This window comes from Myodes glareolus, chromosome 4 (genome assembly GCF_982192425.1).
Source record: "Myodes glareolus chromosome 4, mMyoGla1.1, whole genome shotgun sequence".
In the NCBI taxonomy this organism is placed as follows: domain Eukaryota; kingdom Metazoa; phylum Chordata; class Mammalia; order Rodentia; family Cricetidae; genus Myodes; species Myodes glareolus.
Window position 1 is genome coordinate 45,711,969 of NC_142029.1, and position 15,810 is coordinate 45,727,778.

The following is a 15,810-nucleotide window of genomic DNA, read 5'->3' on the forward strand; positions in this document are numbered from 1 at the left end:
AGGAAGTTATTGATACTTTAAACTACATATTATTTAAATTTTGACCAGCATAAATAAAGGGGAGTATCATATAAGGAGGAAAAAGTAATTTTAACCTATAATTTAAAAAAAAAGTCTTATTTTAGAGAAAAAAGCTAAAATTTATGTTCTGTCTATTAAACGTACTTTTGTCATTAAACTGTAAATTCTAATGGTCATCTACATGATCGTCTTATTTCAAAGTTCTAAGATAATAGTAAACTAAAATTTTAATCCAAAGATACAAGTTAGGGATGAAAGTAAATATTATAGTTTTTGAAGTTGGTCTGCTTTTCATATTTTAGTTATCTTAATCCTTTTGTGTTTTTCCTCCTTTTCTATTTGTGTCATATACCAGTAAGCCAAGTGCACCTCATTACATCGAAAGGAAATGGTGAAAAGCATCTTACTATGGATGAAATAGAGAATTTCAGCCTCACTGTTAATCCATTGAGTGATAGACTTTCCCTCCTAAGCACGAGCAGTGAGACGATTCCAATGGTTGTATCTGACTTTGACCTACCAGATCAGCAGATGGAAATACTTCAGAGCTCTGACTCCGGATGCTCTCAGTCTTCTGCCGGAGACAACTTCAGTTATGAAGTTGATCCTGAAAATGTAAATGCTCATGAGGATTCTCTCATGGCAAAGGCAAGCTCCCCAGATGATGACGTTCAGCAAGTCGTCTTTGACCTGATATGTAAAGTTGTAAGTGGCCTGGAAGCAGAATCCGCATCCGTTACATCTGAGTTAGAAATAGAATCCCTGCCGCTAAAGAGCGGTGATTTAGAAGCAGGTATAAAGGCCACGAAAAGTGACAGTCAGGCCCCTCAACACAGTCAGCATGCTTTGCTGAGTGACGACAGCCCTCAGTTTCTGTCTGTGTCTACAGAGGAAGGCTGTGAGAGCTTGGCCAATGGGATCTCCAGAAATAGCTCCTCTCCTTGCATTTCAGGAACAGCACAGACTCTCACTGATTCTTCTGTTTCCACAGAAACCAAATCTAGACAAAGGAGTCACAGTAGTATTCAGTTTAGCTTCAAAGAAAAGCTAGCAGAAAAGATCTCAGAGAAAGAAACAATTGTTAAGGAATCAGGTAAACAACCAGGCGCAAAACCCAAAGTAAAGCTTGCCAGAAAAAAGGATGAGGACAAAAAAAAAGCAGCAAATGAGAAACTGAAACAGACAAGTGTGTTCTTCAGTGACGGCCTGGACTTAGAGAACTGGTATAGTTGTGGTGAGGGCGAAATTTCTGAAATCGAGAGTGACATGGGCTCTCCAGGATCACGGAAATCTCCCAATTTCAACATCCATCCTCTCTACCAACATGTGCTCCTGTATCTGCAGTTGTATGATTCATCACGGACTCTGTATGCCTTTTCTGCCATCAAATCCATCTTGAAAACTAACCCCATTGCTTTTGTAAATGCCATTTCAACCACAAGTGTAAATAATGCATATACTCCTCAGCTGCCACTGCTTCAGAATCTATTGGCCAGACACCGCGTCTCTGTTATGGGCAAAGACTTCTATAGTCACATTCCAGTGGATTCAAATCATAACTTCCGGAGTTCCATGTACATCGAAATTCTTATTTCTCTCTGCTTATATTACATGCGTAGCCATTACCCAACTCATGTCAAGGTCACTACCCAAGACTTGATAGGCAATCGAAACATGCAAATGATGAGCATAGAAATCTTGACTCTCCTCTTTACGGAGCTAGCAAAAGTAATAGAAAGCTCTGCAAAGGGTTTCCCTAGTTTTATCTCTGATATGCTATCTAAGTGCAAAGTTCAGAAAGTGATTCTTCATTGTTTGCTATCCTCTATCTTCAGTGTACAAAAATGGCACAGTGAAAAAATTGCAGGTAAGAACATGGTTGCTGTGGAAGAAGGCTTCTCAGAAGACAGCCTCATCAATTTCTCAGAGGATGAATTTGACAACGGCAGCACACTCCAGTCACAACTTCTTAGGGTGCTTCAGAGGCTGATTGTTCTAGAACACCGGGTGATGACGATTCCTGAAGAAAATGAAGCAGGTTTTGATTTTGTTGTGTCTGATCTGGAACACATCAGTCCCCATCAGCCCATGACTTCTCTTCAGTATTTGCACGCTCAGCCCATCACTTGTCAAGGCATGTTCCTCTGTGCAGTGATCAGAGCTTTGCATCAGCACTGTGCATGTAAGATGCATCCACAGTGGATTGGCTTAATCACATCTACCCTGCCTTACATGGGAAAAGTTCTACAGAGAGTTGTGGTTTCGGTGACACTACAGCTGTGCAGGAATTTGGACAATCTAATTCAGCAGTACAAATACGAAACAGGATTATCTGATAGTAGGTAATGACTGATTTTAGCTTTGTTGTCATTTTGGACATTAATTTAGCAGTAAAAATACAAAACATGGTTATTTGATGGTAGGTAAAGATTGATTTTTAACTTTGTTGTTAGTGACATTTTTTCATAGATATGTCTCCTTAAATGTCACGATTTGAGGCTCTGGCAGAGTTGGTATTTAGCTGCATACAGCCCTCAGTTTGGTCCCTAGCACTGCCACAAAGAAACAAAAAAACGTACTAGGAGTAAATGACATAGTGGTTGTCAATATGTTATAAATAGTAAGCAATTTTTAAAAATAAGAAAGTTCAGCTCTAGTATTTTATTGAGTATCAATAAGAGATATATAGAATAGAGATGAAAGGAAAAGGTTTCTTTTTTCTTTCAAGCTAGACTCAAAGTTAAATTAGATGTTCTTTTGACTTAAATGAGAAAAAAAAAAGTTTTTCCAGTCCTTGTCCAGTATATTATCTAAATACAAATAAATTTGCAGCTGAAGTGAATGTAACTTTTAAAGTATTTTCCCCATCTAATTTTGTTATTGGTTTCCACAATTTGGTGGTAAACTCTGTGTCTCAGCCATATTTAGAACTGATCTGTGATGAATTAGAGAGATGTTTAGTAGACTGGTATCTGGCTCTCCTCTAGGAAAACCTCCACTGATGTGGTTGGCATTCCCCAGCAGGGGTTCACAGAGGCTTTATTTCTTTACTTTGTATATTGTTCTTTAGCCAAACAGAACTGTGGTGCAGTTAGATCAGCTCATTTACAGATTAGAAAATAGTAAGTCCCTGACATTTTCTTTTTTATTATTCATGTTTATTGAGTGCCTCCTATGTGTCTGGCATGTGCTGGGCACTTACTAGTGGTAAACTATGAAGTATGTGTTCACAGACCTTCTGTTTCATACATGTTTTCCAGGCCTTTGTGGATGGCATCGGTTATCCCACCAGATATGATTCTTACTCTTTTGGAAGGGATCACAGCCATTATCCATTACTGCTTGTTGGATCCGACTACCCAGTATCATCAAGTAAGATTTCAGAGACATTTGTGATCTTCTTAAAGACGTGCCTCACTCAGAAAGTAACTGTTTTTTCTCTGCTTAATAGCTCTTGGTCAACGTAGACCAGAAACACTTGTTTGAAGCTCGCAGTGGAATCCTCTCAATCCTTCACATGATCATGTCCTCTGTGACTCTGCTCTGGAGCATACTGCACCAGGCTGATGCTGCAGAAAAGATGACTGTCGCTGCATCTGCATCTGTTACCACAATCAATCTGGGAGCCACAAAGGTCAGATGACTTACACTTCATCTGTAGAGCACAAGTATCTGTTTGAGGACTTTCTTCACAATGAGTTGCTAACTTAGGTCGTGCATGTGATATTCCATGAACATTGAGTAGTAAACAGTTGTGTTAATTATTTTAAGGGATGTAAAACAGTAAGTTCTTTAGGCAAATATATAAAATTGTGAAACTGTCACAGTCCAGTTTTCAGTTACGTCTTTTGTTACAGAAAATTTCTTTGTGCATGCACGCGCTTGCTCATTTTTCCCATCTCCAACCCTAATCAACAGCCAATCCATTTTCTTTCCCTATATATTTGATTTTTCTGGATCTTTCATAGGAGTGAGTTTATATACTGTTCTTCTGTGTCTAGTATCTTTCATTAGATATGTTTTTGAAGTTCATTCTTGTGTTTCCCTCTTAATACATCTTAAACTGACATTTTACTACACATTGCCCCACTACTTACTCTCTCTCTCTCTCTCTCTCCCTCTCTCTCTCTCTCTCTCTCTCTCCAGAAAATAGTTCAGCATTTATAGTCAGGCCTGGTATGGTGGCACATGCTAATAATCATAGGCTCACAATAAGAGAATCTATGTTTGAGGCCAGCCTAAGCTTCCTAGCAAGTTCCAGGATAGCCTGTGTAACATAGTAAAGTGCTATCTCAAAAGTTTCATAGTCTTTGACTTAATAAACTAATTTAGAAGTAAATTCTAAAGTAGCACAGTGTATATTGCAGCTTCAATGGCAACAAAGCTGCTAAGTGATAATTAAAGTAATGGATAAATTTTTTAAACAAATAAAGCTTAACTTCATACTGTGTTTTTCTAATATCTGATCAGAGTGGTAAGTTGTCATTTTATGGACAACTATTTTTTTCTTTTAAATTTTTTTTCTTTTAAAATAAAATATTCATGAGCCAAGGACTTACTACATAATAGCCCAGACTTGCTTTGAACTCCTCATCCTCCTGTCTCAGCCTGCAGAATGCTGAGTACACTACCATGCCCAGTGACTGCTATTAACATGCTTGAAGGTTTCTCTACTATTGTTGAAGTAAATGCTTTATCTAGTTATTAATGTTCATGTGTTTTATTTTGCTTGTAAAATGCTTAAATTGTTTTAGAATTTAAGACAACAAATTCTGGAATTATTGGGACCCATTTCAATGAATCATGGTGTTCATTTCATGGCTGCCATCGCATTTGTATGGAATGAAAGAAGACAGAACAAAACCCCTTCCCGAACCAAGGTATTATATTCTTAAGTAAACATGTGGTACTTGGTAAAGCTATGCTTATTTATTTCATTTTGTATGTGCTGATTTTTAAATTCTCCATGGGTTAAACTGGAAAAGTAAAAGCTTATCTATAGCTCTTGATAATGACTTATTATCTAAAGTTTTTGTTAAAACTTGGTATCAGCCAGGTAGTGGTGGCATATGCCTTTCATCCTAGCATTCAGCAGGCAGAGGCAGGTGGATCTCTATGAATTCGAGGCCAGCCTGGTCTACAGGAGCTAGTTCCAACAGGCTCTAAAGCTACAGAGAAACCCTGTCTGGAAAAACCAAAATAATAAATAAATAACTTTTAAAAAAACTTGGAATCGAGTGTGAAAGATTATATTTTAGGACTAGAAAACTAGCTCAATGCTGGAGCACTGGTCTTGCATGCACAAGGCCATACATTCAACCTCAGCAAGAAAAAAAAAGGTATTAGAGAGAAAAATAAGCTATGTTATCAAAGTTGTCACTATATTTCAAATAGGAATTATAATGTATATTTTTTAATCTAGTGACTTGGGGTAGAAAGCAAAGATTGGAGAAAGATTTTTATCTTTGCTGTTTTTCATTATCTGATGTCTTTTAAGTTGTTAATGTCTCTGAGTATAATTCCTATGTTGATTTTGATTGGATAGTATGGGTGAAAATTTTATTTACTTTGTAAGTTTTAAATCAGGGAAGGGTGTTTTAAATTGGAAATAAATCATAGTATATTAGAGTAATAATGCTATTAAATCATTTACTCTCATGCAAAATACATGATTGGTGTACTTACAAGTCTCTGACTTGTCATTTCTTTCAGATTCCACATTACATATGTATTGGCATTCCTTAAGTATGAAAAATAAACATTTCTGCCATTTTAACTTTTTGCATATGAGGATTTAGTAGTAGATGCTATATGGAGGAGAAAGACAAATTTTTTTAAGTGATTGTATCTTAATTCTGTAACAAAAAGAAGTAAATACCTGAAGTGAATTGTAACCTTAAAGAAATATACAAAAAGGAATTGTAAAAATTAGGGTGTGGTACTAGATATTTAATATCTTCTTGCAGAATAAACAACAAAATCATAGGAGGAGATAAAATATTGTAGAAATGGTACAAGAAATTCCTTAACAATGAAATTTTAGTCCATGCTCATCACTGAAAAGATACCTACGTAAAATTCAGTATGTCCTTTCAGAAACATTGAGGGTAAAGAGAAGATGCTTAAAATAAAATCTTAAAAAGAGAAAAAAGAATTAAGAACTATTCCATTCAAAGGAATAATGTTAAGACAACCCTAGCAACACTGAGAACGGGAAAGTAGTCTGGAGATACAATTCCATAGCAGCCCAACTCTTCCTGTAGACTTTGTCAGACCTGTGTTGTGTCACTAGTCTGCAAGGCCATTAGTTCACTGCAGGATGACAAGGAGGAGACAGCACTTTGACCTTCCAGTCCCAGGAGAGCCAAGAGACACCCAAACAAGAATGTCTTAAGGTGTCGGGGGAGTGCCACGGGGACTGAGAGGAAAAAGAAAATGTATGAGATTAATTACTTAAAATCTTAAATGTGTGAAATTCACCACTGTCAGAACTTTTAGGGTTGAATTTTTTCGTGTGTGTGTCACTCAAGTATGATACAAATCTGTTATGTTAAAGTCAGCAGACAACCTCAGAAATGAATTTTTGATAGTACCCCGGGGTTTGGGGGGGGGGGGGAACAACATGGTACAAGAAGGAAACTGTAATAGTACAGTCAGGTCAGCCATGAGTAGTTATTTGAATCTGGGCACTGATCTAAGTGCAGGTGTGATAATTACTTGATAGGGGAAACTGTCTTAGACAGTTAACCTTTGTCTTCTGACTGAGATTTCAATTGTTAATACTGAATTTGAAAAAAAAAACATGAAATAGCAAAAAGTAGCACTCCATGATAATACAAAGTAACCAGCAGAATGGATTGGCTCCTCCTTTAAGGTACATAGTAGTTAGGATAGGCCATGATATATGGGTTTGGTTTTTATTTTCCCTATGACTTGTCCTGTTTGATTGTGATACACTTTGTGTATGGATGCACACATGCCACACTTGCACACATGTGCATGGTCAGAGGACAGCCTACATGAATTGGTTCACTCTTTCCACTATTGTGAGCCCTGTGGATTGAACTCAGCTTGATGGCAAATACCTTTATGCATTGAGCCATCTTGCTAGCCCTGATTTTTGATTTTTATTAAGATTCATGTATTGATTTTAGAAGTTAAATTTTATCAAAAGTATTTGAGACATCTTTATATTAAGAAAGGGTCATAAAACATTCCTTCTGTGACTTAAGAGATTTCCATGAACACCCCTGCATAGATACTGTGACTGTGATGTACTCTCCAGGTGATTCCTGCAGCCAGTGAAGAGCAGCTTTTACTAGTAGAACTGGTTCGCTCCATCAGCGTCATGAGAGCAGAAACTGTTATCCAGACTGTGAAAGAAGTTTTAAAGCAGCCTCCAGCCATAGCTAAAGACAAGGTAAGAAAGCTTTGCTTTTGTTTAGAATTCAGTTTCAGAAGTGGAGCTGATAAGAAATTTTTTGAATAGTAATTTCATTGTAGTTACCACACAGCACTCTTTTAATAAAAAAAACTTGGAGTTCCTTGATAGTCTAATCATTCCTGCAGCCAGTTATGAACAGTTAACTGATTTTCTCTCCATGTGTAGATCAGAAGTGTCAGAAACTGTGGGACTAGATTCCTGTAAGGATTTTCTGTCCATTAGAAGAACACACAAGCCTCAGACTAAAATCTACTTTGTAGGTTTCACAGCTTCCTTAATGCTTTCTTTTCCAGTGAGTTTTCAATTTTGTAAACTCCCAAAGTATTGCCATAATTACTGTTCCAGACAACATCATTTCTTAACCCTAAATAAAACTGTGCTTTGTGATTGTGAGGTCTGGGCTCCAAAGCTAGTGAAGAGAGGTATCAGGATACTGGGAGGGTGAAGAGAATGTAATGGACAGTAGACAGATACTGTCCCGCGCTACCTTCTCATCAGCAAGAACGACGCAGGGCACTTAGGATCCTTCTGCAGTAAAGCTTTAATGCGTTTTGAGAGGGAGAGCATCAGCTTCCAAAGCGGAGACCCAGAATGAGGGGAACCCAGCCCTTATAAAGGAAACAGTCCTCGCTTCTGACGTGTCACTCTTGGATTGGTCCGCTGCCCATTATCCCAGGCGATGCCTCGGAAGTAGGCAGGGACGCAGCAGTAGAGACTTACCAAGCACATGCGCTGGGATTAAAGGCGTGTGCTACAATACCTTGAACTCACAGAGATCTGCCTGTCTCTGCCTCCCAGGCATTGGGACCAAAGGCGTGTACTACCACACCTTGAGGTCACAGAGGTCAATCTGCCTCTGCCTCCCAGGCATCAGGACTAAAGGTGTGTACCACCACACCTTGAGGTCACAGAGGTCAATCTCTACCTTTGTCCCTTGAAGCAATGGAGAATGTGGTTGCGGCCCTCCACAAGATACAGCATACTTTTATGTTGGGAAATATTTTAAGGTGTATTACTTTTGTTTATGCTCTGTAACATTTGCTTAATGCTGTAAAGATGTGTTGCTTTTGTTCATGCTGCATTTGTTTAACTCTGAGACTGATTCTTTGCTTATCTAAAACACCTGATGATCCAATAAAGAGCTGAATGGCCAAGAGCAACGCAGGAGAAAGGACAGGTGGGGCTGGCAGGCAGAGAGGATAAATAGAAGGAGAAAGCTGGGGAAAGGAGCAAGGAAACAAGGAGAGGAGGACGCTAGGGGCCAACCACCCAGGAGGTTGGAGGAAGAGTGAAAGTAAGATGTACAGAAGAAAAGGCCCAGAGGCAAAATGTAGTTGACATCATTTAAGTTTAGAAAAGCTGACAAGAAATAAACCAAGCTAAGGTCAGGCATTCATAACAAAGAATAAGCCTCTGAGTGTGATTTATTTGGGAGCTGGGTGGTGGTCCCCCAAAAAGCAAAAAAGACTAAAAGATATGCACAACATTTTGGCACCCAATGTGAGGCACCAACTGTTGTCCTTTTGGAAAAATTTTTTCTGCCTTTTAAGCCAAGACTGTCGTACTAGCAACTGCAGCTCCGCCACTACCAGCAGTGACTATGCCACAAGAGCTGCTGTGGAAGGGAGTACTGTTCCCTCAGGCAGCAACTCTTTCAGTGCCACAAAGGAAACTTGCCTAAATCTCTGTCCCTCTAAAGAACTCAAGATTCAAAGGTTGAGATAGAATTCTGCTCCTCAGGCTACATAGCAAGTACCTCACCTCCTCTCCTTCCAGCGTCTCTCCTGAAGCCCTGGTGTGTCTCCTTGCCCCCACTTAAAAACCTTTCTCCGCCTGGCTCCTCCCTACCACTTCCTGTTAGCTAGTTGCTGATGCAGCCTTCTGCAGGTGAATTTTATTTAATCAAACACATCCTTAGATCATTAAACAAATGTTTTGGAGCATAAACAAAAGTAACACACCTTAAAATAATATTCTGCAACACTTATTTTCTGATATATAGTTCAATATGCAGACACATGGCACATGCTCCCCCACACATAGGTTGACACACAGATAAGCGTAAGGAGACTCTGATCTCAAGGGTATTGTATACAAAATTAACACACATGTGGCATTTTGACAAAAATGGTTCTATAACAAACCTTACATCACTGCTTATCCTTGGTTCCCTGACATCCAGTCTCAGCTCTCATTATCTTACCCCATTATCAGTGCCGTGTTGTCTAAACCTCACTTGTCCCTGTAACCTTCTGTTTCCTTGAGAGGACCACAGGAAATAGATGTGACAGTGTCTCCACTCACGTTGTTAGTCTCCAAGCAGGAAACAGGTCTGTGTATAGGAAGTTAGGAACTTCTCTGTTTTTTTTCTGGTTTGTCCAGGCAATGCTACAAGTTCTTAATTTTGTAGATTTACCAACCACAAATGTGAGACATTGAACCATGCCAAACAAGTATAATCATATCTTTAGGGATTATTACATATATCTAAAAATATTTGATTCTTTTGTACTTGTTGAACTGCCTAAAGAAAAATTACATTTGTCAAAAGTGAGTGATCTTACTTTCTTGTGGAACTAAGAGATTAAACTCAGGGCTTCATGCATGTGACCAAATGCTCTGAAACTGAGCTCCATTCCCAGCCTTCTTATGAACTATTTCAAAGCACTGTGGAACATTTGTCTTGACATTTTTAGTTTTCATGTGAAACCTTGATTTTATGTAGTATTTTGAAGTAGATAATGAGGTATATACACATGAGGACTAAGAATATAAAAACTAACCCTCTCCAGATGAGTGCTGCCTCTTACTAAATATGTTAACACCACACTTTTCTTTCTTTCTTCCTTTCTTCCTTTCTTTCTTTCTTTCTTTCTTTCTTTCTTTCTTTCTTTCTTTCTTTCTTTGTTTCTTTCTTTCTTTTTTGATTTTCAAGACAGGGTTTCTCCGTAATTTTTGGGTGCCTGTCCTGGAACTAGCTCTTGTAGACCAGGCTGGCCTCGAACTCACAGGGATCCACCTGCCTCTGCCTCCCGAGTGCTGGGATTAAAGGTGTGCGCCACCACTGCCCGGCTTCACACTTTTCTTTGTGTAGTGAAAAGAATATGTTTGAGGAGATAGTTAGGATGAAAAGAGGGGAGGCAATTGGCAAATGTCAGTGAGCATCAATTCCCTTTTATTTACTTTTCGCTTTTACTTACTTTCAAAGGCAGGTATAGAATATTTTAGGAATAATTCAGCACTGTCTTTTTAATATTAATTTTCTTTTTAAGAATTTCATACAAAAATACAAAGCTGTCTTTAATGATCATATTTTAGGTGATTAAGACTTAACCAATTTTGGACTGGAGAGGTGATTCAGTGGTTAAGGACACTTGTTGATCTTGCAGAGGACCTTGAGTTTGGTCCCCAGATCTACATGGCAGCTCAACCACCTTAACTCAAGCTCTATAGGAGCTAACATCCTCTTCTGGCCTCCACAAGCACCTGCATGCATGTAGTGTACATAAATACGCTAAGGCACTCACACATACACATCAGCTAAAAATTTTTAAATTAAATTATTTTTTAAAAAGTGTTGTCTTAGAAAGTTTTAAATGGAATTAATCTTAGTTAATTTAACTATAATGATTAAACAGTGTACTTAAATAGACTTATATATACATATAATCTAAAAATCTCAACATAATTCTGATGGCACCAAATATGAGCTGGTTACAATAATATAACTTTGATCTCAGAATAAAAGACCATTTAAAATGGCTAGAAGATTTATTTTGACAAGATAAGCCTCTTCAATTTTCTTCCTACATATCAAATATTGATAATCTACAAGTCATTTTAATGTCCATTCAATCTGTCTATTTTCTGTGTTTTAAATAGCTGTTGTATTGTGAATTTTTCCTAAATGTGGTGGGAGACTACATGGTTTTTAAAATAACAAACCAGTATTTTATTTTATTTTTTATTAAAAGCTTAGAGAACAAGTCAAAGTAGTTGCAAGAATGAAATAAGCAAAGGTATCATCTTGCTTCACTATAAAACTAATTTTCTTTTGTTTATAGAAACATCTCTCTCTGGAAGTCTGCATGCTTCAGTTTTTCTATGCTTATATACAAAGGTAAGATATAGACCTTTTTCTAATCAGTTGCCACCTGTACAGCTTCAGAAGCTACAAAGAAAAGCACTTGAGTTCTTTCCAAAAGTAGTGGGTTTGTTCTTGTTACTTTTGCTTCCTCTGAAGGGAAAGGAAGAAGTTCTACAGCAGAAATGGTGTGGCTGTTAATCCTCGGCATACTAATGAGGGAGCTCTGCAGATCCTGCACTCCAAAGATGTGAACAATAAATAGTGAACCTACAGGCAACTGACAGCTTTCTCTTGAAATCATGTTCGCTGCCTCTAAACTAACTACTATTTTGATTCGTAGAGGTGAATGGATAGCAATCCATTTTGGTTGCCTTTTTTTTTGGATAAATAAAATTATTGTATTTAATGTATTTTCATAAAAATCCAAATCATATTCCTTAATGTTGTACCAAACAATGCCAGTTCAAATTAAAGAAAATGTACATCAACACTACCTGAAAACAAAATTAAAGAGGTATAAAGCCCCACTTAAACTTTGTTTAATTTGTGTCAAGTGATCATGGCAACAAAGACTATTAAAATTATCTTATAATTATGCACAATGAATAAAAGCATAATAGATAGCAAAGTACTTTTCTACCATAAAATTATTTACAGCCACTTTATTCAGCTAGAAACTCTAGCTTGAGAGGTACTGATCTGGTATATTCCACTTGAAATAACTTCTCTACAGCAAACGGTTGCCTTTTTGAGAAAGAAAAAAATAGGGGGCTGGACGTTTTGTTCCATGCCTTTAATTCCAGCATGCAGAAGCAGAGGCAGGCAGATCTCTATGAGCTTAAGGCCAGCCTAATCTACATATTGAGTTTCACGATAGCCACAGACCCATAAATAAATGAGTAGAATAGAATAGAATAGATACTTGAAATTATCTTCATGTTTGGTGTTCACTTTTGCTATTAGCTGACTCTGAACAAAGGCAGTATTCTAATACAATTTTCCCTTAAAAACTTGAATCTTAGTCTTCCCTAATGGAGCAACTGTATTAATTTGTGACTAACACCGATAAGTCGGGGTTTGGTGTATTTAAATTGATGATGGCTTAAAGCAAGAGCTGCATGAAGTCTCTGCTTAGGTACAGGTGGAGTAAAGGTTGGACTGAAGGCAGAGGTCAGACTCATTTTTTTACAGGTGGGAGGCTGGTGTGCAGCACAGATGGACCATTGTTTAAAAGAATTAATGCAGTTATATTTTGTTTCTAAGAGTATATGTGATAAGAGATCTCCAATGCAAATTTTAAATTAAGAAATTATATCAAGTATTTAAATGTGTTTCCTTTTCTTAGTAGAAAATAAAAAATTTTAAAATTTCCATTCTTTTTTTTGGTGGGGGGGCAGGTTTCAAGACAGGGTTCTCTGTAGCTTTGGAGTTTGTCCTTGATCTAGCTCTTGTAGACCAGGCTGGCCTCAAACTCACAGAGATCCACCTGTCTCTGCCTTCCAAGTGCTGGGATTTAAAGGCGTGCGCCACCACTGCCAGGCAAATTAATTAAATTTAAATTTCCAAAGTTTAAATGCTTCAGCTATCTTAGAACATGTGTTAAGGGTTGTAAGAAGACATGGGAAGATTAAAGTTTACCGTGGTTTCTATCAAACTGATTTATATTTCAGAATTCCAGTACCCAATTTAGTGGACAGCTGGACATCACTATTGGTTCTTCTAAAAGATTCTATACAGCTGAGTCTTCCAGCCCCAGGGCAGTTTCTTATACTTGGGTAAGTAATCTCTCTTAATAATTTTGAAAGGTTAGAAATATAGCTTGGTAGAAGAACAAATACTTATTATACAAAAAGCCTGAGTTCAGACTCCAGCAGCACACACACAAATAGATCTCTATACATATGTGTGCATACATGCAATTTTAATAAAGACATAATCCTCACTATTCTGATTGCTGAAATACATGTTTTGTGTGGCCATGTCATCTGTGTATCTGTTCACAGGCATCTTGAGGTGATCTTGAGATCCAGACATTTAAGGTCTGTAAGTGGGAGGAAATAGGAAGGAATACAATTGTTTAGACATATACAAGATGTAGAACATAATACAAAAAGACGAGAACCAGTCATCATTTGGGATCAGTAGGGAAACAATGGGGAAAATACAAGTGAGTCTGTCCCATGCTTAAAGGAACTTTGTAGAAAAGGTGTGCTGAATCCTGCACATAAATAGTCTTGGAGTTTTTGTTTTGTTTTTAGTATGTTTTTGTGTTCATTGGTGTTATGGCTGCAGGTATGTCTGTGTGAAGGTGTCAGAAACTTTGGAGCTGGAGTTACAGGCAGCTGTGAGCTGCCATGTGGGTGCTGGGAATTGAACCGGGTCCTCTGGAAGAGCAGTCAGTACTTTTAACCTCTGAGCGAGCCATCTCTCCAGCCCCCAGTCTTGGAGTTTCTAGATCTAGGCTAACAGATACCTATTTCTTTGATTATTTGGTAAATGCTATCATCTTGCCTCACTAACAGTAAGCATTGCCTTGAGTAGTGTCACGTTTGAAAATTCATAATAGATCTGTAGTAAAAACCTGGTAAGTGAATCACAGTGGTAAAAGTAAAAAGCCTTTATTGAAGACAGGGAGGAAAGGGACATACTAAGACAAGCTGCATTATCTGGTTTGGTGATGGTGTGTTACAGGCAGAGAAATAGTAAGAAATTAGGGTGGGCAACAGGAGATAGGAGCTGCTTGGAAAGAAAGTTGAATTTTATTGGATAATATCGGTAATGAGTGAGAGATTGGCATGACTACAAACTGTAAAGAGAGGATGGTGCTCCTTATGATCAGGGAGCTACTAATTTATTTCAGTGGGAGGTAAGAAGATGTGAACAACTGATATTAGCATTTAGAAAACAGGAAAAAGACGGGAAGGGAGCTAGAGATGGAGTTATCAGGAAATATAAAAAACTAGGTTAGTCTGTGGCATCTAGAAATGAAGGTTAAGAAGATGGTGAGGAGTTGACTCAGTGAGTAAAGCACTTGAAATGACAGCATGAAGACCTGAGTTCTGATCCGCAGAACCTACATAAAGTCCAGTGCAATAGAGTGTGTCTAAGTCCTGTACCGCTGCAGTGAGAGGAGAGGCAGAGGCGAGGATCCCTGGAGCTCCGGGGCCAGCTAGTGTTCTGCACACAGTGAACAATGCTCCAAGTGGTAGAAGACAAGGACCCACAGCTGAGTTTGTCTTTCGAATGAACTCCACATGCTCATCATGGTGCACACATCTGTGCAAGTGAGTGCACACACACAGAGAAAAGATAAGAGAGAGAGAGGTGGTACTTTTTGGAAGAAGTTGGAGTGATGAGGATTTGGTAAGAGGCGGGGTTGGAGATTGGAGGAGCACTGACACTTAGAAGTCAGGGACAACAGGTGCGAGTGTAGAGTGTAGGTGGAGTGGAGAAGGAAGGGGATTTTTTTTTCAAAGATATTTGATTACAAGAAAAGAAACAGAAATGAAAAACAGGTAGAAGGAAGTATATTTTAGACGATGACCTTTAATGTTAAGAAATATGTAAGGATGTTCCGTTAAATAGGCTCTGAAGTTGTTCCCTACCTGTGCTCAAATCTTAGCTCCTTTACTTAGATATGTGACCTTTAATGTAGGGTAGGTCATTTAACCTTTCCTTGGTAAAATGGAAACAGTGATGGTGCCTATCTCATAAATTTGTTAAAAGGATTAAAAGAGTTAATATTTATTAATTCTTATAACAGTGCCTGGCCATTAATGCATATCATTGAAGTGGATAGTGATTCACTAAACCTTCTAGACATGAGGAGAATCATTTGTAGCAATAGACTCAGGAGATACTTGGGATGGGAGCTGAAGAACAGGAAATAGCAAATAAGATTCATTATCATTAATGTTTAGTATCTTAAACACAGATTCTCCTGCTGTTATTGCAAGACATATGGATTCCTTCCGTTTGAAGGTTCTTAACAAATAATGCCGCTCTTAGTATCATTGTGTCTTTCCATACATAAATTTTAAGGACTAGAAAACATGCACTACAAGAAATTACATGGCATCACTTTCATTTTCTTTGGACTGATAACTTTTTCTTTTCTTTTTAAAAATTGCTCCTACAGGGTTCTGAATGAGTTTATTATGAAAAATCCCAGTTTGGAAAATAAAAAAGACCAAAGAGACCTTCAGGTAAGGCATTCTGAATTCAAGGTTGCTATCTAAATTAAAAGTTAAAATTAGGA

At 37.9% G+C, this 15,810-nt stretch overlaps 1 protein-coding gene across 9 annotated transcripts in view; it reads left to right on the forward strand.

The window, feature by feature from the left end:
* Positions 1-15,810, forward strand: part of Dop1a (DOP1 leucine zipper like protein A) — a 104,528-nt gene that overhangs the window by 70,609 nt on the left and 18,109 nt on the right. For all 9 annotated transcript variants that reach the window (XM_085689474.2, XM_085689475.2, XM_085689469.2 and 6 more), the window contains 8 exons: positions 377-2,363; positions 3,282-3,393; positions 3,473-3,655; positions 4,776-4,901; positions 7,307-7,441; positions 11,530-11,585; positions 13,223-13,327; positions 15,691-15,757. In XM_085689474.2, the coding sequence (XP_085545600.2) occupies positions 377-2,363; positions 3,282-3,393; positions 3,473-3,655; positions 4,776-4,901; positions 7,307-7,441; positions 11,530-11,585; positions 13,223-13,327; positions 15,691-15,757 (2,771 nt within the window). The remainder of the gene's footprint in view (positions 1-376; positions 2,364-3,281; positions 3,394-3,472; positions 3,656-4,775; positions 4,902-7,306; positions 7,442-11,529; positions 11,586-13,222; positions 13,328-15,690; positions 15,758-15,810) is intronic.